A 21542-nucleotide genomic window follows, 5' to 3' on the forward strand; every position below is an offset into this window, starting at 1 on the left:
ATCTGGGATCCCACGGTTGGGATAAAATATGTATCTTGAGAATATATTATGGATCTTTAAGGTAAATCTCAACAATTGAATCTCACATATACACAGTTGAGATTGTGTGTGAACATATGAGTTAAACTTCACGAATCTACAGATTCCAACCATTTTTATATATCATTTATCTTTATATAAATTCATATCATTAATGAATTATCTAATATTAAAGAGGAATAAACATAACCAACCAATCCAACTTGAGTTGGGCATTTCATGCCCAAGATTGGGTTGGGCACAAGTTGATCCCTAACCCGGCCAACCTGCCCAAGTTGTGATCCTATTTTTTAGGAAGGTTGAAAAAAGATGGATTTTGCTAAGCAATTTCATTAAATAAAATAAAAAATCTTTTGTACATTTTTCAATATTTATTAATTTTTTGAGAAACTTTCTTGAATTTAGAATGGAGAGTTTTCGACAAACAAACTTTAAGGGGACAACGTTGGAAGATAAAATTTGTCCTATACGACTTAAAAATTTCAGATTGAATTAATTTTTGTGAGGATAAAATATCAACCTAATTGATTAAAGAAATGAGAACCTATCTATCTTATCATTAATTTGTAAATCACTTTTAATGGGATTAAAAATTTTAATCAGTCCAAATCAAATCTTTTCAGTCATATAAGATAAATTTTATTTCCCAACCATATCCCCTAAGATTGTCCGCCAAACACTATCCATTTATAATTTATCTAAATTAATGGATGTGTTGAAGTCCTTGCGAATAGTTTGCCGAATCAGTCCAATTAGTAACAAGGCTAACGAGTTGAGTAAGGTAATTATTTAGGCCAAAGTGGATTTTCACTCTAATCTCAAATTACTCTCCAAACAACTGAATAAAGCATCTGTGCCCCAAAATAACGTAAAAATAAAAAAAAATAAAAAATAAAAAATAAAAACAACGAAAAAGAGAATTACCCTTTACAGTGAGAAAAGAGAATTTCTATTGGCACACCCACTTTTAGCACACACCGATCCGTTTGAGATTCAGCGGTCGTTTACATGTATTGGTGTGTTATAATTAAAAGTTGGCGTGTTCATAGAAGTTCTCCAAAAAAAAAAAAAAATTGATACGCTGACAGTTATCAAACAGGAGGCCGAACCGACGAAGGCTGCTCCACGACGTCAGATTTGGCGCCAGAACTTTCAAACGGCAACTTAACGGAGCCTTCACCTATCTTCTGTGATCTAACGGAAGACGTCCGCCAGAAGAAGGGCGGAGCCATCGAGAACATCCAGCGATCAGAGTTTGCCGCCCGTACGGACCTCCCAAAGCGAAAGCTCTTCCATCTACTGCTCCCCTCACGAATACTTCCGCCGGAAATCGATCCCTGCCGAGTTGGGAAAGTGATACAACTCGTCGTACGGTTCAACTTCCCGTTCACGATCTGCTTCCTCACGTCTTCCGGCAACTTTAAAGTAAACCTCTCGCAGTTCTCTCCCGGTTGGACGATCGAGTGCCCCGTCGAGTGCGATCGCGGAAATTTTCCGAAAAATCGATATGGTTTCATCGATGTCGCTCTCGCTGGACGATTCTGGACCGGAATCTGATTAGGATCTATAACATCTGGAACTGAATCTCTGATCTGATCATCAATCACACGGATCGAGACTTGATTCTGAAGCTGGTTGACTTCCGATGAAACGTTCTCGTCTTCCGATATGTTGTCAGAATCCGTCACTTGGATCACATCAGGCTTAAGATTAGCTCTGCAAACAGGGCAAGTGGTGTGAGAATCCAACCAAACATCGATACACTCAGGATGAAAGACATGATCGCATTTGGGGATCAATCGAAGCGTCTCGTCATCTTCAAACTCGTTTAAGCACACGGCGCATTCTAGCGCTCCTTTACCTATCTTGAGCCCTTTAACAACTGAGTAGATAAACGTTGGAAACGTTTCGATCACTTCTAGATCGAGACCTCGAGCCACTCGTCTCGACCGTCGTCCCACGTTTATAGGGCGTACGCTACCACCACCATTACGACCTTGTTCCGTACAGTGGCGGATGTAGATCGAGAAGAAACCCATGAAGATGAAGGCGCCTACGAGGACGACAATCGTGACAGCCATTGAAGGCTTGAAGTTAGGGTTTGCATACGGATTCTGTACGGCCGTATCGTTTCGGGTTTGTGCAGAAGCAAAAGAGAGAGATCGTAACAGTATGAGCAAGTAGAGGTAGGTGAATCCATTATAGCCGTACATGTGGGAGATTGGACGGCTGTGATGCATTTTGATCTTCTGGAATTATAGATCATGCCTTTGCTTCTCCTTTTAGGGTTTTAATGGTGGAAGCATAGTGAACCAGAGAAGCAAATATATATAAGGGTTTGTGTCTCGTGTGTTTCAAGGCAGCTGCGTTTTTGACTTTTTAGAGAGTTCTCACTTCTTCTTGTGTGGATGTGGAGGATAAGTAGAAAGCTTTACTTGCGAAGTACTGGATAATTTCTTGATTTCATGTCTGATGTTCTGCTGCTGCTAGTTAACAAAAAGATTAGTGATTCTAACAAAAATAACGAAGAAGAATAAATGGGCCAATAATATCTGTACACGTATGCTGATACGTTAAGGTTGAAGAATCTTGATCAGTTGATCATACATGTTTTTTCCGAGTCTTGAACAAATAACACATAAAAATCAGTTTGATTGGTGCTTTGTTTTCATAAAACCTGGCCCATTAATGAAAATTTTGTGATTTTCTTGTGGAAATGTTTATACGGGAGCAACGGAAAAAAAATCTTACTTAACAACTAGTCTCCAAGAAAAACAGAGTTATTAATTATCGATTTATAGGCATTTATGCAAAAATACATTTATTTGACATGTAATCAATATGTAAGCAAGATTATGATTGAAAAGTCGAATTGTTGATATCTTTGAAGCAATATGAGTAGGATGCCATGCCAAACAATCATTCAAAATGAAAGTCTATAAATGATATGGGTGGCAATGAGTATAGAATAAGGGTATTCTGTTTAATAATCATGTCAAGACCTTAAAACCAAACTTGACCTATTAGTAAACATTTAGGTTTATGTCATGTTCATGTCGTTATGTATAACCTGTGAATATGACACATTAACGACTCAAGCACGAATGTGATTCTAATCTGAACACAAACATAAACATGATTATGGTCCAAACATGTATGTGCTATTAATATAAATTAAGTATCATAAAACATAAATAGAGTTTCTCAAAAAAAAAAAAAAATTATATATATATATATTAAATAGGTTATATATAGGTCAGATTGTCTGCGGGTCAATTTGAAATAGTAGTGACACAATAACTAAACGTATTAAATGGGACGGGCCAACACAATTATGACCCAAACATGATTCGACTCAACCTAAACCTGTTAACTTCATACTATTTTTGACTTGTGTTCATGGGACGTGTTTGAATTGCCACCCCTAATTTCACAAATTTCGTAAAATAACTCGATTATTGAAGTACAATCACACGAAAGAAGGCAGAAGACCATCAGATTTTACAATCCCCAATTTCAATCTAGTCATTGACTAAGAATGTTAAAATCCTCAGGTTGCAAGATCAATACCCAATATGAGCACGAATTCCTCAATGGTCATCTACGAGGGTGCACCTCACTTACTTGGTGCATGTGATGTGTGGGCGTTGCACGCATCCTAGGACTAGTCCTTAGACAAGATCATGGTTTATGGACTGGGCAAAGTCTAGATACGGCCTGATCCACTATCTACAAGGATACATGCTTATCTTTAGATTTAAAAAAATAAAAAAAACGGAATATTAAAATGGAAATAGTATAGAGATCACCGATCTTGATGGGTTTTGATATGTAGGCTCATGAAGGGTGGACCAGGTATTAGCTACAGACAAGGAGGGCCCACACTTCTCTTCGAGAAACACTGATTGAGGAGACAGAACCAAGGAGCTAGAAGCCTGGAATAATTTGGACAAACAAACCACAAGTATACATAAAACTTAAATTCTATTTTGTATACGTTTCTTGTCTCATCCTAGCCGTCCGTTTAAAATATGACATACCTTTTTATTTTTTTAAGCAAATCCAATGAAATGAAGAGAGAGACTACGAGTCGGCTTTTAACTAACCCTCCTCGTTATAAGACATGTGGCATTTTAAATTTATTTCAAACCTTACATTTCTGCCAAAATTTAAAATACCTCCTTAGAAATCCCACGTGTAGTCCCATGGAGAGGGTTTGTTCAAAATTCTTCAAAGTTTTTTCCCAAACGAAGGATGGAGAGTAGTGGAGACAGCCTAAGATGTGAAGAAGAAAATTCTTTTCTTATAAAATCTTTCACAGTAATCTCCAACTCAGCCGTACGATTGATGGTCTACTTTCAATGAAACTTCGTTCAAGGTTATTGGTAACGGGCCGAGTGCTACTAGAATGGAAATTACAAAATAAATAAATATTTTTTAAAGAAAATTAGAGATATTTTCTTGTTAAAATCGTCGACTTTGACTAAAGTATATAGTTTGAACCGTCAGAATTCATTAGTTTATTCAACTATTCTATTTTTAGTGCGTACTTACGTTCTTCAGCTATTCCTTTGGTCTCTCACACGAAGACGTCTGACTTGAATAGCCCCTTTTATCAAGAATTTATACTTTCTTGTTTTTGAAAAAATAATTTTGACTAAGGAGATGTATAGGGAGAACTAAAGTTCAATTTTATAACAAGATGAAATCATTTTTTTTTATTTTCTTTGGGGATTCCTTCATTAATAAATCATACAATTACATAAAATTCTTAGAATAATAACAAATTTAGAGATTTTAAAGTGACTATTTCGTAGGCTTAAAGTGACTATTTCCAATTAGTGAATTTAAACTAGGAGAATTATCCCTTTAAAACCTGTGAAATAGTCATTTTAAAATCTCTGAATTTGTGATTGTTTATGTTTTGATAATTAAAATCCACATTGAGCCGAAATTATAAATTCGTCAAAAGTTGAACACTTTTTTTTGTAAATATCTCTAAATATGTTTATGAAGTGCATCGAAAAATCAACGATGACGTCCTGAATTTCGAAAAGTTATTCCATTAAAGTTTGTAATTATCATGTTACATGCCTTGAAGGATCCTCTTGGTTTGTATTATTTACTAGAGTTTGCCTATGTTGCTCGTGCCTATGAGGATGGGCATTATTTGGGGTTAAAAAGGTAGAAGAGGAGATGAGAGGAAATAAATTTGGAGGGGTACTATTGTAAAATAGCTATTAAAGGAAAGATAATAAGGTTTGCAAGACAATCTTGGAAAGGGGGTTGAAGAGAATAGGTAATAAAATTGGAAGGGTATCATTGAAAAAGTCCGACTCTCCTATGCTCATTCATGGGAGAGAAGCACACGACTGACCCCTTTAGTCGTTGGATTTCAACAAGTGTCTTGAGGTTTTTACCACTTCACTCACTTGTGACAAAATTTATAACTTGCTGTAAAAGGTAATTTGTTCATACCCCTTTGTTTTCACTTCATATGTTGTCCTAAAACCTTTTTCTTCAACCTTGGGTATTTTACAAGATGTTTTTCTTCTCTTTGTCAGATCCATTAATAAATAAAAGAATATTTTTTAGTTTTTCAAATAAAAATATTAGAATAAACAAAGGTTTTATTCAAAATTACTTTGTCAAATAAAAGTGTTGAAAAAGATGGACTTAGGAAAAAATCAAGTGTTCCTAGGGAAAAAAATAAGGATAATAAAATATGTTGAAAATATTTCTCAGACGCATTTGATTTTAATACTTCTTTATTCTTCATTAAAGAAGATTTCTCCGTTACATTAGAATCAATACCTTCTAAAATCAAAGACACCGAAGGAAAAATAGTACCACTCCCCACTTCATAGTTTCTTGGATTAATTGAAAATTTTGGGAGAATAAAAAGAAATAGAACCAATGGTAAAAGTACTTAAACATGGTGATTTCTAGAGGAATGATGAAAAGAGAACAAAGCTTAACACCATTAATGGGTCTTGGACAAAGAGCACAAACCCTAACACCATTGATGATGAAGGCATTTTGGTCATTTTGTTATTCATAGATGACTGTCATTTTTTTAGAAATGTAGGGTTTTATTTCAAAATTCACCAAATCATGAGCGATAAAACAAGTTATTATTTAGATTTAGTTATAAATTCCGTGGAAAGTAGGCGACATGGCAAGAAAGCTCGAGATACTTATTAAAATATGATGGCTAAATAGGTTATTCGTGTGTTTCTTTCCCATAAACGAGCGTGGGAGAGCTGGACTCTTCTTGCAAAGTACTAGAAGAGGAATGAAAATATTGTTGGAGAGACATTCTTAGAAAGAGGGTTAGAAAAGAAAATATAATAAAGTTGAAAGGGAAAAAACAACAAAGTTAAAAATAATGATTTGCAGTGAGATTAAATCCTAACCCCTCTTTATAAGGAATATAGATTAGAAGATCTAAAGTGTTTTTTTTTTGCTGCAATAAATCAATTCTAACTATATTAACAACAAAATAAGAACTAATATTATCACAAGAGCCAATCCGTAGCTTGACTTGTAGGCGGATCGTGTGTTATGGCACACTCATCTCTCTTCTCATCTTGAGGATTGACTTATAGCTAGTGTGGACATGGGATTTTCAACATCTTTGAAACATCCCTCCACTTTGAGGTGTTTTGGAGTCGCCACCATTCAAATTCGAAAATGGGTGTGAATGGTCACCCGAAGTCGTATTTAAAAAAAAACAAAAAAAACATGTCATTTCGACATTTTTGATGACTCTCGTAGGATAAGGTGCATGGTCCAACCTTGATTCAAGGTAAGGGGGTCCATTTATGGAGTAGGGAAGGTGTTAGGCACCCTACTCCATCCACATAATGTGGTAACCTCGGATTCGATCTTTTTAAAATAAAAATAGAAAATGAAATCAAAAAACAATTCGATGTGTGCCCTCAAGTGTGAGGGGCTTTCGATATCGATTCAAATCATTGAGGACACCCTTATGAAGAAGGGGCCCTTTGGTGATTTAGACCATAGTGGTGTGTGTAAATGTGTAAAGAAAGGGAGAGTAGAAGAGGGAAGTTGGGGGGGGGGTGTGCCTTTTTCAAACCCACCTTGTTTCTTCCTTGACTTCCTTTAACTTTTCTTGATGAGCTTCTTTTTCTTTTCTTGGTTTGCTTGAGAGAAAATTGAGAGTTGAGAGTTGAGGGTTGAGAGTAGTAAGGAGAGTTGAGGGTTAAGAGTAGTAAGGTGAGTTGAGGGTTGAGTAGTGAGAAGAGAGTTATATTTTTAGAGGATTTTTTGTCAAATTTTCATTAGTGTGGGATATTGGATTTTTCATCAGTTGTTGTAAGGAGAAAATAGAGGGGTATTTATAGAGTTTGGGAGTTATTTTGAGGGATAGAATTGGGTGAAATGATGAGAAGTAGTAGAATGGTGTGGGGTTTAAGATAGGGGTATGTGTAAATTGATGGGGTTTGAAGGGTATTTGTGTAAGAAGGATAAATGAGTGAGTTTTGACCTAAATGATTTGGATCCTACCCAACCCATTTGGGTGGAGTATTTGGTGAGGTGAGTTTAAGATGGTGGTTGTGATTAAATGATATTTGATTTAAGAGAATGGAGGATTTAAGATGGTGGTTGATGATATTTTGAGAAGGTGATCGAGATGATACCATGTGTCAAAGTGGGTGGAAATGAAGGGTTGAGATGAGTTGATGGGAAACGAGGAGTGTTTGATTTGAGATGATGGGTGTAGGTTTAGGTTGTAGAGATGGATTTTATAGGGAATGATGGGGGTAGATTAGGGGAAGGTGATGGTTAGTTAGTAGGGAGTGATGATAATAGGTTAGGGGGAGGTGTAGATTGTAAGTGTTTGATATGAGAGAATGGATAGAATAGGTTAAGGGGGAGGTGTGGGTAGATGATATTTAAAGAAAAGGTGATGGGATAAGTTGGAAATGAGGGAGGTGAGATGGGATGATGACATGTGTCACATCTTGATGATTGTGGTGATTGGTTGTGATGTTGGATTGGGTTGAGTTGGGTTTGGGTTGAATGATTTGGGCTTGGGTAGAGTGTTTGGTTGGGCTTAGGTTGTTGGTTGAATAAGAATGGATTTGGGTTGAGTTGAATAGGCTTGGATAATAGGTAGAATAAGAATGGGTTTGGGCTTATGTTGGACTGAGTTGAGGAGTATAGAAGGGTGGTAAGGGATTTGGTTTGTGGGCCATGTGAGAAGCCTTGGGCCGTTTATTGAAAATAAGATGATAAAATTCATTGGATTTTTGTAGGTTTGGACTTCGGAGCCCATTCCAATTTTTTTTACGATTTTTGGGGCATTTTGCGTCGAGGGCCTGCTCAAATTTGGGTGTTTACAGCTAGCTACAACCAAACACCCCCAATGTAAAAAATAAGATTTTGGAAATCATTTTTCACAATATAATTCTAACAATCTAAAATCAAAAACTGACATTCAAAACTATAAGTTCTCTTGAATTATGGTTGGCCAAACCTTGCATTGATCCTCCTACGTACTGCACCACGAAGATGAATGGATTGCGACCAATTAATTTTTTATTTATTAGTTAAACCAAATCAATTGAATTCATAAGTATGATAGGTTTAAGTAACTATAATCTTAATGGAATTGTTCAGTTCTTGAATTTTCCAATACCATATAACTCAGTCTTAAACTGAATAGATATATTTTAAGTAGTATGTTAGAATCCGTACAAAGGAAGCATTATTTTAATTGATCATATGAGGTCATGTATTATAAAATAAAATAAAAAAAGACTTTTTCTTCTTTATATCATTGACTCAGTCCAAGTATCACTTGAATTGATAAAATATTGATGAGTTTTTAATTAATTAATTATTTTTATTTAAACACACTCCATTGTCTCCACATGCTATGGATGGCTTCGATGACTCCTTTTTTTTTTTTTTTCACTTTTGACTTTATTAAAATTAATCTTATAAAGGGCCAAAATTCTTTGAATTTAAGAGATATATCAAATTTATCTAGGAAAATTACATAAATGACCTTGGCAGAGGGACTTTTTTTTTTCTTAATAGTGTATAAGTTTTGGTGGTTTCTTAATAGTCCATTCAGTAGTATTTTCTCTTTCTAAATAGTCACCGGACCTCATCTCCCACATTTCTCATGATTGAATATCCTAACTATTTAAACTCTTGTTTTCATTCAAAAATTAGATTTTTGACATCTCAATCGAGTTTTGGAAATTTAATTATGTCAAAAAGATTTAAGAAGGAAGAGGAAATCATTTTCATGAATTTTTTCAAATATTTTGAAGATGTATGTAAAAAATTAAGATTTTTTCAATTTTTTTCTCTCAATTTTTAGATGAAAATTTATCAAGAATGACTTTTTTGGGTTGAAATCATCTAAATAAGCCGTTATCTCAAGTTTTTAGTCAATCTTTCCATATATTTTAGTTGAAAAAACTTAAAAATTGAAAATGGGTGAGTTTTACCAATGTCGAATTCATTTAAAAAGAGACGAACTCGGCACTAAATAAAAAAGCGTCAAGTTCAACGACAATCAAAAGTGAACTAAATGTCCTATCAAGCTACTTTGCAAAACTTAAGGACTATTTAGAAAGAAACCCTACCACAAGGGTCCTTTAAGTAATTTTTCCCATTTATCTAACTTATGGAGCACGTAAGTCAATAATTTCTTCACATATGGACCAAAAACCAGCTCATTGGATGACTCAGGCATCCATATTTATTTATTTTTAACCCTTTTGACCTAATTTTTGAAGATGTTTCCATCCGCTTACAATAATGGAAATAAACATTTTTATGTTGACATGTGAATTAGGGAAAACTAGTAGGTTCAAGTCAAGTTAACAGGTTAAGTTTTTGAGTCGACTTGGACAATTTGGTCCAGACAAGTTTAGTACGAAAGTCACCTAAACATTCAATGAAGTTGAGTTGTGTTGAATCCATTTAATGAGCTTTTAAACATAGGGTTAGTCGAATATTAGATTTTTTTTTGGCGGGCCGCACATACTAATCATGCTGCGAGTGTACAATAATTAAACATAATCACTTCGTGTGGAAGGGTATATTGAGATTTGAAGGTGTGACCTGGAGGGCAAACCTAATCGTTCTTACCATCTCAACTAGTTCTAGGTGGATTAGTCCAATATTAGATCAAAATCTAAATTTTAACTGATTGATATATTACAATATATCTTACAATGCTTCCTAATAGTCTGTAGGTTTGAAGATTGACCATGGTCATCAGATTCATAATTCTCAAGTCCTATAAATTTGGGTCACATCAAGGTTTTTATTTTTTATTTTTGAAGTCAATGGAAATAAACAATACATCTTACAATGCTTCCTAATAATCTGTAGGTTTGAAGGTTGACCACTGTTTCTTGGTCATCAGATTCATAATTCTCAAGTCCTATAAATTTGGGTCAGATCAAGTTTATTTATTTATTTTAAATTCAATAGAAATATATAATTTTTATCCAAGCTTTGTACATTGATGGTCTCCAAACTTCCAAATTTTAAAATCCAACGGTTAAAACAATTTTTTAATTTTTTTTTTTTTTAAGTTCTTTAAATTTGTGCTCTAAGTCCCTATGTTTGATTTCATCATCTTTTGATTAAGAAATCTTTAACTCGCACAAACTTTAAGAAATTTTGTTTTTCCTTAGTTTTTTGATATTTGTGTATTACTATTTTTCCCCATGGTTTTAAAACCCATATCTCGTCTTGGTCGATATTGAGAGTTGAGATTTAGTTGATTTAATAAATCAATTTATATATTTTATATATCTTTTAATTTAAATAATTATCGTTATTTATTATGATCTAAACCCAAATCCACTAACTTCGTGTTGTTTTCAAGTTGTGATCGCGGGTCATGTTAAGATTACCACCCCTAGATGAATCGCTTAGATGTAGGATGAGTTAATGGCAAGGATGATTATAGTGTCAAGTTACATCTATACATTACATGTGGTGGTCTTTTTTTATTAACACCACCTTGAGAGTTATGAGTGTGCTTCTGTACTTCTTTGCTAATTAGTGTGATACCTGCCAAAGAAACATCAATATCAAAATAAAAAGTCATCAAATTTTGAGCATTAGAAATCACATTAGAAACAAATAATGCTCGGATTTTACCTCATACTTACAAATTGGTTTCCTTCTATTTCTATTACAAAACACATCATCTGATTCCTAGTGTTTCTCTTGTTTTTTGTTTTTCGACTTTTGTTAAAGAATACACGAGATTAAGAACATGGTTTCAAAATTTGGTTTGACGTCTCATCTTGTCTATGGATGAGACCAAGTTGTATTGGATGAGTTAACTCGCCTCATATGGGACATACCATTTGACTTGACTTACAATAATTGATGAACATATATTTAAATTAAAATAATTATGATTTTTTTTAATAAAATAAGGTAGATTAGAAGATGTTTATTCATAAAATCATTTATTATTTATATATTTAAATTCTAATTAAAAAAAAAATATTTTAATTAAAATCTATAAAATCCCAGTTGACTTGGTCGAGTTTTACTGACTTGGCTGAGATTTTTAAAATATCATTCGAGACTTCTTGTTTATCTCGCGAGATGATGCGAATATTGAGACACAGTGTATATCCATAATAGGCATATCTTGAGTTGGGACTAATTATGACTAACACAGATGGCTATGAATTGAATTTCTTAGCTCACCAAGTTATGCTTCAATCTATCTGTTGGACCTTCACGAAGAAAAATAGAATTTGAATTATTTTCTTCATTAATATAGAAAATGATAGAGAACACTAATAAATAGAAACAAATTCTATCCACACAAATCTAATCATGGGCAGGCCCATATCAAAGAATATTGGATTTTGAGCCCAACTCAACGCTAGAAATCTCCAATCAATTTGATTTTTGGTCAGTAAGTCCATTAAGAGGTGGTGGAAGGACCCATTTGGACCAGCCAAAGAATTTCTTAGGTGGCAGTTTGTGTTTGGTGGGGTCATTGGTGTTTAATGACCCCAGCACCTTTGAATCAATCATTCTCCAACAATTCAAATCCTAACGGTTGGTTTCTTCAGCACCTAACCGTCATGAAGGGTTGGTAGTTGGGAAAAGCAATAGAAACAAATAAGAATAAACCTCTCTCTCTCTCTCTCTCTCTAACTCCTCACAATGTTGTCCTCAACATCTCCTCTTCATTGTCTTTGTTCTTGATATTTTCGTCTTCACCCTTCTCGTATGGAAAATAGAAGAATTCCCTCATTTTTTGGCACAAGTAATCATCAAAACCCTGCATCTTCCAACTCTGTTATTGAAAATCTAATCAGGAAACATGGCCCCAACAATACCCACAGAAGCCGATTTACATCTTCGATTTTTCATTATTTGGGGAGGTTCCTTTCAGGAAGTTAGTCCCCGAGTCTTCTTCTCTGTTATTGCTTTTTATAGTTAACTTTCTTTGATGGGGTGAGCTTGAAATGTTTATTTTTTGGCTTTTATTACTTCAATTGTACAGAGAAGATTGATGGCGGAATGCGATCCAAAGAGGAGGAAAACGTGTACACTTGGTTATATGCTTTGGCCCAATCCGAAAAAGATTTGGTTTTTGAGTACGTTCGATCTACTGAAAGAGGTGTGTTTGTATCATTTGATTTTGTGTTCAAAATCAGTTTTTGAATTGTGGGTTATTGTAAATTGGCTGAGGTAATGTGTCTATGAAGGAATTTCACTTGTTTTGAAATGTTTTTATGTTAATTTGTTAGAGAAAAATAATCTGTTTGAAAAAATGTCTCAACTATGTTCTAGTCCATTGGATGGTCATTAGGATTTGTTTTTGAAGATTTTGAGTTCGGGAAAATTTAGGAGTAAGAGAAAGTGGGGTGACATGGTTTAGGCATGTCCAATGAAGGCCGATGACAAACCCAATTAGAAGAATTATTCAAATTGAAGGTCCTAAAAGAAAACAAGAGGAAGACTCCAAAAGAACTTGATTGGAGATGGTGAAAGTAGAGATGAAATCACTCTCAATAATAAAAGATTTGGCTTTGGAACAGAGTGGAATGGAGGAACATGATTCGTTTAGCTGACCCCAAATCTTTGGGATAAGGTTTTGTTGTTGTTGCTAGTCTTTGAGCATCGGAAAAAGAGAAACCCATAACAGATAAACAAAGATTAAAAAAATCAACTTTAACTCTTTAATATTGTTGATGGTTTCTCCAATAAATGTAAATGACAGATTAGAAAACTATTTAAGAAGCTTTGTAGTACATAAATCCCCAAAACTTTTACAAAGAGGAACTAAAAATATTCTAACAATATCGAGCATTTCGGACTAGAAGTAAAAATAAATAAATAATATTCAAGTATTGCAATCAGTTGGTTAATGACTGCTTTATTATGATTGTTGGGCCTGGGACCCATTTGGTTGGTTGAAATTATTCAATCACGTCAAAAAGCGTATCAGAAATTTATTTGTAGGGCACAAGTGCAAATTGGTCCACGTATGATTTTTTCCCCTGTAAAGTGTAAGTAATTAATTTTTGAAGTGTGGTAGATGAATGCTAAAACATGGACTTGGGTTTTTTTTTTTTTTTTTAGATTATCTTTGATTAATTAAGAGAATCAAATACTATTGAGCAATGCCATAAATTCTACAAAATCACCCCTTTTAAGAAAATTCTCCCTTCACTTATTTTTTATTATCCTTGTAATGAATTTATCAATCTTATTCAAATATTCTAATTATTGTGCTTGGGGAAGTTAAAAGAAAAAGAAAGAGGGGGGGGGGGGGGGGGGTTAAATATATTCTAATTTTGAAATCAGATCTGCACTCAAAACCTCTAGAAATTGGTCCACCAATAATATTGTTTATGGTGTGAAAATACTAAACAACAAAGATAACAGAATCACACAAAACACAAGGATTTACATGGTTTGGCAGTGTGCTTATGTCCATGGATCAGATCAAGAACAATCACTATTTTCTCTTAAGTTTTACAGCCCTAGAGATCTCTACTTATAAACCGGAAGTTACCAAAACATGTAAATCTCCCAAACAAGAAACTCCCAAAATAGAAAACCCTTAATAAAATATTATATGATTGCCCTTGTCGTATACCTAAAAAATTTGGGCCGGGGTACCAGTTCATAGAATAAGCTATTGTGTTTCCTTTGAAAATTGTGGCCTTAATCTTTGATCATTAATGTTCTGCTTCTAGAAAAACATCCTTATTTTGATTGTTTGTTATAGTCTCATTTGTTCCATTTCAAGACATATAGGTATATGTTTACTTGTACAAACAACCAAATTCAAGCACAAATGTCCAAACTCTTACCTTTTTTAAGCCATTTACTTCTCTCATTGGCAGGTTTGAGCTTCAAGGAAGCTGATAGAAGACTGAAGGAAAATGGCCCAAATGTTCCTCTTTCCTATCATTTCCCAAGTTGGTGGCAGATTCTATGGAATGCTTTCTTTCATTCTTTCAATATCATTTTAATAGTCTTGTCGGTTCTCTCATTCGTAACAAGTGACTATCCGAATGGATGCATTATGCTCACATGGGTTTTCATCAGTGTTGCTCTCCGCTTCTTCCAGGTAATTACTCAAGTTTTCAAAGCTGTTTAACTTTTTTGAATGCTTTTCCAGGCTTGTGTGCATGTATTGGCTTTGAGGACTATGTATTAATGGGTTCTTCATAAACTTAACAATTTATATATCAGATGACGCATGTTTGTAAAGAAAATACATGTGCAGCGTTGTGAATCTTTTTTTGGGAATCCAAGGGAACTAAGATTTTGGAGTCGTCACCATTCACTGAGTTCAATGGTGCGACTGATCACCCAACAAAATTTTCTTGATGAACTTTTTATTGGATTCATGCCCCACTATTTTGGCTCACTTATTCTGCGCTCTTTTGAGATTTTGAAATATATATACACAATAGGGTTAGGGTGATTTTGAGATTTTACGCTACATTTCATCCTTCTTACATGGTTTGTATTGTTACCCATGTGTCTTTCAGGAGCACAGCAGTTCCAAAGCAGCCATGAAGCTGTCGGAACTCTTGAAATGTCCTGTTAAAGTTCAAAGATGTGCAGGTAGAGTTGTTCAGACAGAATTAATAGTTCAGATAGATCAGAAGGATATTGTGCCAGGTGACATCGTCATTTTCGGTCCGGGGGATCTCTTCCCCGGTGATGTAAGGCTGTTGACTTCTAGAGACCTCATTGTAAGGTATGCTGCCTGGCAAAAGACACGTTTGTTTTACTCAATAAAACAAGGACACGTCCATTTTTTAATAATTTTCCGTTACCTTATCCGGGTGCATTCTTATTATATTTTACACAGTTACAGTCTATAAAAGGAAAAATCTTTCTCAACATATGAAAGAAATGTATTGATGTCTCGGTGGTTTAGGTTTGGGTGGGGAGTAGTGTGTCTGACACTTAGTATCATCAGCCCAAGTCCTTGTTACATGCATCTACTAAGTTCTTTCATGCCAATTCTTCTTCTAATGTAGATTATGGAATACGTGACTATTATCCTGTTTCTTGAACAGTCAGTCTTCATTAACAGGGGAGTCTGGGACAATGGAGAAAATATCAGATATCAAAGAAGATCAGACCACTCCATTGCTAGAGTTGAGAAATATTTGTTTCATGGTGAGTTAACTCTTTACAATATTCCATTTGTTGTTATGGACAGTAGTTTTACCTTATGAAAGGGACCACACTTCCATGTTTCACCTATACTTTTGTAGATACTATATTAAGAGCATCTCCAACCCTCTCTATTGCTATCTCCACATAAATCTGTGTTCTTTGTGTGATTGTTTTCTTCTTTGTTTTTGCTCTTGTTATGCTTCCATGCAACTAACATACTTGTAACAACTCTCTCGGTACTTTAACCTTTCGTTTTTATGTGACATATTTGAAGAACTACAATTACTCTCTATATTAGGAGAGTGTGAAGCTCAAAGTCAAAATGACTTTGTCTTTTAGCTCAACGTTGGAGAGGACATACTCTTCAAATTTGACAGTTTGAAGAGGCGTTGGAGATGCTCTATAGGAGTGAATGACATCATATTTACCCTTCCTTGTGTTCATTTTTGACCATTTATTAAATTAACAATGTGGGTCTTGATTCCATTTTCCAGGGAACAAGTGTGATAACCGGTAGTGGGACTGGTTTAGTTGTGTCTACTGGATCCAAGACATACACGAGTACCATATTTTCTATGATAGGGAAACAGAAACCACCGGATGCTTTTCAGAAAGGCGTTCAACATGTGTCTTACTCACTTATATGTGTTTTGCTTGTCATAGTACCCATCCTTGTCCTCGCTAATTATTATGCATGTCATAACTTGAGCGAAGGTATTCTCTTCGGTATCTCGGTTGCAGTTGCACTTACTCCACAGATGCTTCCCCTCATTGTGAACACAAATCTTGCAAGAGGAGCCCTTGCCATGGCCAGAGACAAATGTATAGTAAAAAGCTTAGCTGCCATACAGAATATGGGTGCCATGTAAGTCTATCCATGAATGTTCTTGTGGATGTTAATTTTCTTGCATTTATGTATAAGTATTCTTTAATGATACTTTAGCCTTTTCTCATTAATGTTGCATGAACTGTTCTACAATGGTGAAGTACCTATGTTGGCCAAGCATGAGATTATGTAACTCCTCAACGTTAGTTCTACACCTATGATTTTTCTTCTTTCATAATGGAAAGATATTCATCATGACTATCTTCATTGAATCCTTATACGTGTTCCTCCATTCAATTATGTCTAAAACAATTTCTTACCCACAATTCTTTTGAGGTCTTCTTCTTGCTCTTTTACAATCTTTAACTTGCACATTCCTTCTAATTGGGGCTTTAATCGGCCTTCATCACACATCTCAACTGACTCTCCCTTAGTTTATCACCTATTGGGGGCTACTACGACGTTTTCAAGATTGAGTTCATTTCTAATTTTTTATTTCTCGGTCTTTCATTTATATATTTCAGCATCTTCATCTCTTCTACACTCAATCCATGTTGTTTCTTGATTGCCAAACATTTGGCTCTATAAAATGCATATTTGGTATTTCCTTTTAATTTGATTGGTCGGTCACATAAGAGCTCGAGAAGATCACTTCCACTTTAACTATCCTATTTAATTCATCCTCAATCTCTCCTTATATACAATATAATTGAGGTAACGAATATGGTTGTTTCAGAGTATTTCCTGCCATTAATACTGTTGCATTCCACATAATCTTTCTTGGGTCTACTTGTTCTAAAGACATAGGACTAGTAAACCGCTCCCCAGATTGAAAATGTCTTTGTAGCAAATATAATATCTATATGATATGCATTATAAGATATCCCACCATCTTTTAATTCATTTTTATCTTGTTTACTATATAAACACAATTTTCCTTCTTTTAGTAATTTTAAATTTAATGCAGTGTCCATGAATCCTAGTTTTTTTGGTTGTTGTTGTTGCATCAATGCAACATAGGATACATCTTATTTCGTATACTATTTGATTTTGAAAATTAAGGACATGTAACCATTTGCTTCTGTGTATGTCCCAGGGATATCCTATGTATCGACAAGACGGGTACACTCACTATGGATAATGTAATAATGGTTCATCATCTTGATAGCTGGGGTCTACCAAAAGAGCAAGTCTTGCGCTTTGCATTCCTTAATTCATACTTCAAGACTGAACTAAAGAATCCAGTGGACGACGCAATTTTGGTGTATGTCTATACTAATGGATACAGGTTCGAGCCAACCAAGTGGAGAAAATTAAATGAGATTCCTTTTGATTTTATGCGGAGAAGAGTTTCTGTTTTTATAGAAAAAGATATGAACTTAGATGACAGAAATAACCATCGCCTCAACACCAATAGGTTCATGGTCACTAAAGGAGCACTTGAAGAAGTAGTAAAGATTTGTAGTTTCATAGAGCATGTTGATAAGGGTGTGACCTTACCATTTTCTCTAGAAGACCAACAGAGAATCCTAAATATGGGAGAAGAACTCAGCAATGATGGTTTCAGGGTTATCGGGGTAGCGACAAGAAGGTTAAGAACGGTATCGTCCCCCTTTGAACTTTGTATTTCTAAAAATTTATTGCATGTTTCTTAAATTTGTAGAGAATTCTATCCAAGAACAACAAATATAGAAAAGTAAAGCAAGATACAATCACACACAAAACACAGAGATTTTACGTGGTTTCCTCAAGATTGAGGTACGTCCATGGATTTCACCGATTCCATTATGAAGATTACACCTTTTCACTTAGTTTTACATTATACTTGCGAAAGTACAAAAATACCCTTGGGAAAATTTCTTCTGGGGGCTCAGCACCTGAACCCCCACCTTCCGGGCATGGGGCCGTTGGCCCCCTCCAATCCCCAAGTGAGCTCAGATCCGAGCTCGACCGGAGGGACATGTGACTTGATTAACTGTACCTCCTTATTGACCAGTACCATCAGGCTAGACAAACCACAACAAAATTTTCTTGTTAGTATCCTTATTTCTGTCATGTTGCAGGATAGTAGTGGAGGTGCCATAGTAAATGACGAGTTCGTTGAATCAAACATGGTTTTCTTAGGAATCCTATCTTTCTTCGACCCACCCAAGGACTCAGCAAAGCAAGCGCTTTGGCGATTGGCTGAAAAGGGAGTTAAGGCAAAGGTACTAACCGGAGACTCACTCTCCCTAGCTATAAAGGTATGTAAAGAGGTGGGTATCAGAACCACCCATGTTATAACAGGACCAGACCTCGAGCTTCTCGACCACACCACCTTCCATGAAACTGTTAAGAGAGTAACGGTGCTGGCCCGTCTAACACCAACTCAGAAGCTCCGTGTTGTCCAGTCCTTGCAGACGTCAGGAAACCATGTCGTTGGGTTCTTGGGAGACGGAATAAATGATTCCCTCGTATTAGACGCTGCTGATGTTGGGATATCGGTTGACTCCGGAGCGTCAGTAGCCAAGGACCTCGCCGACATTATCCTACTTGAAAAAGATCTCAATGTCCTTGTTGCTGGTGTTGAGCGGGGCCGTTTCACGTATGGGAACACGATGAAGTATATAAAATTGTATATGATCACTAATGTAGGCACCGTTATTTCGTTTCTCATTGCAACGTTGTTCCTTCGATTCGAGCCGCTGACCCCGAGGCAGCTCCTTACACAGAACTTCTTATATAATGTGGGACAGATTGCGATCCCATGGGACAAGATGGACGAAGAGTATGCAAAGTCACCGCACCGATGGACCCCAAATGGCTTGCCATTGTTCATGCTGTGGAATGGGCCTCTGTGCTCTATATGTGACATTTGTGCCTTAATGTTCCTTTGGTTTTACTACGGGGCGAATAGTAAATTACAAATCGAGTTCTTCCATTCTGCTTGGTTCGTTGAAGGCCTTCTTATGCAGACCCTCACTATCCATATGATACGAACAGTAAAAATTCCATTCATTCAAGAGGTGGCATCATGGCCCGTGATTTGTTCTACTGTCATGATAACTGCCATTGGTATCGTATTCCCGTTCACACCATTTGGGAAAGTCTTGGGAATGACTAACCTACCATTATCGTATTTTGGTTTTCTCGTCGTTCTTTTTATTGGGTATTTCGCTCTTGGTCAGGTGGTCAAGAGAGTCTACATTTTGGTTTATAACAGGTGGATTTAGATGACGAACGACACATTCAATGTTCTGAGGACTCAATGTTCTTACAAGTTCTTTCACATTTTTGGATACTCTGCTCTTCAAACATACTTCAAATTTTGTAAATCATTTGGTTATGATGGGTGACCATCAATGAGGTAACTTTGGTTGGATCTGTCCCATTATATGATTCATACATATAGAAACACACATATACAATTGCAAGCAATGCAACATTGTTTTATTTGCAGTTCATACAGAATTAGTACAAAGTATATGTCATATATTTTTGGGTCATGAACTCGAATACTATTTGCATAGTTCAGGCACAATCTATTTATACATTAACTTGGTTTATGCACTAAATGTTTAAGATATAATAGCTAAACCATCGAAAAAGTGGCAACTCAATCGAAAGTTTTAATATTTTATTTCGAAGATGGTGTAACTCTATACGTTCTACTTGTTCGATTTTGAATCAAGTCAAACTCATCTATCAAAAAGGTGACTAAATAATTGACACAAAAAACTCGGCTATGATCTCAACATTTCCAAGGACATGGTATCATATCAAGTCCAGCACCCGTAATCCGTCTAGCTAGCCTTCCATGTTTGACAGACTATTCCATGAAGTATTCTTGATTAAGGTCCAGTGGCTTCAATCTGAAGTCCCTCCATCCCAAATTCTCTAGTGTTACTGAGAACTTGAGAACTATCTTTTTTAATTTATTAACGTAAGGTCCATTTAGGACCTATAGACAGTAGACATTTTTCTGAACCAGTGTGCAATGGTAATTTAATGTTCTTGTATGTCTTTGAAATCTTTATCCTCTCGGGAGAATATCTCTTCTATTCAACATAACGGCCCTATTGTTTCATTGGAGGGAAGCATCCTCCAAACCAAATTGCTCTGGAAAAGCAATCCATTAAATCTTGTCTTTTTTTATTAGTGTTTTCTAGCCATTTTTATTCTTCATTATGGGCTTTATGAATCGGCCCGTTGAAAACTGATTCTAACCAACCCAAGATAGTTTGACTACTCTCTCTCTCTCTCTCTCACGCACACCCAAAAAAGAAGAAGCTTCATTTCTATCATTTGAATTCAAGAATATTCATTAATGATATAATACAATGATAAGAAAGTCTCATCTTAAAGATCTGGGATTGGCTAAACGGATCATATTTCTCTATTCCACTCAGTCCAAAGTCAAATCTTATAACATTAACCAGGTTGATATATATATATATATATATATATTTGCTTTCATTATCTCTTCTATGTTGTTTTGAATCTTCTTTTCAATCTTTTAAAACCTTTAACTTGAATATTTCTTTTAACTCGGATTGTAATTTGTCTTTATTGAATTTTGTTGAGAGGTCTTTAACCTATGATGAAAATAAAAATGCTCATATGCATTGGCTAGAATTTAACTATGGGTTGATTTGAGTTTCTTACATACTATGAAAGAGAACCAAATGTATGAAGTATCTTAGGTAGCAATACCACATGACATAAAGGGAGGAACTGCCTATAATAACAAACTTGCAAAATGGATCTATTTATCATAAAGAGTTTTGTTGTTCTACTCGTATATGTCTTACAACATATCTTCTATCAAGCTACGTGCCTTCACACACACACACACACACACACACACACAGTAATACCTTCATCCATGTTATTTTAAACCTTTCGATCTTGAGATTACGTGAGCCTTCTTAAACCTAGCTAATAATCCATTGCTACATTCATAATTTGCGGATTCAAATAGAGAGAGATCTTGAGTTCAAGCTCCCTCGTGGCCACT

The 21542-nt window shown here is 35.3% G+C and overlaps 2 protein-coding genes across 2 annotated transcripts; one reads left to right on the top strand and one right to left on the bottom strand.

The window, feature by feature from the left end:
• Positions 1–723: 723 nt before the first annotated feature.
• On the bottom strand, positions 724–2490 carry LOC147403950 (E3 ubiquitin-protein ligase ATL6-like). Its single transcript, XM_086439753.1, has one exon. It carries the CDS (start codon positions 2277–2279, stop codon positions 1131–1133), a length of 1149 nt encoding a protein of 382 aa, XP_086295879.1. The 5' UTR covers positions 2280–2490; the 3' UTR covers positions 724–1130.
• A 9706-nt stretch (positions 2491–12196) lies between these two features.
• Positions 12197–19824, top strand: LOC147403951 (uncharacterized). Its single transcript, XM_086439754.1, has 8 exons — positions 12197–12466; positions 12575–12691; positions 14427–14653; positions 15081–15292; positions 15618–15720; positions 16215–16585; positions 17643–18147; positions 18610–19824. Exons 1-8 carry the CDS (start codon positions 12298–12300, stop codon positions 19756–19758), a joined length of 2853 nt encoding a protein of 950 aa, XP_086295880.1. The 5' UTR covers positions 12197–12297; the 3' UTR covers positions 19759–19824.
• The last annotated feature ends 1718 nt before the right edge of the window (positions 19825–21542 follow it).

The sequence above is a fragment of the Akebia trifoliata genome, chromosome 4 (genome assembly GCF_017979445.1).
Source record: "Akebia trifoliata isolate Shusen 1 chromosome 4, ASM1797944v1, whole genome shotgun sequence".
Lineage (NCBI taxonomy): Eukaryota > Viridiplantae > Streptophyta > Magnoliopsida > Ranunculales > Lardizabalaceae > Akebia > Akebia trifoliata.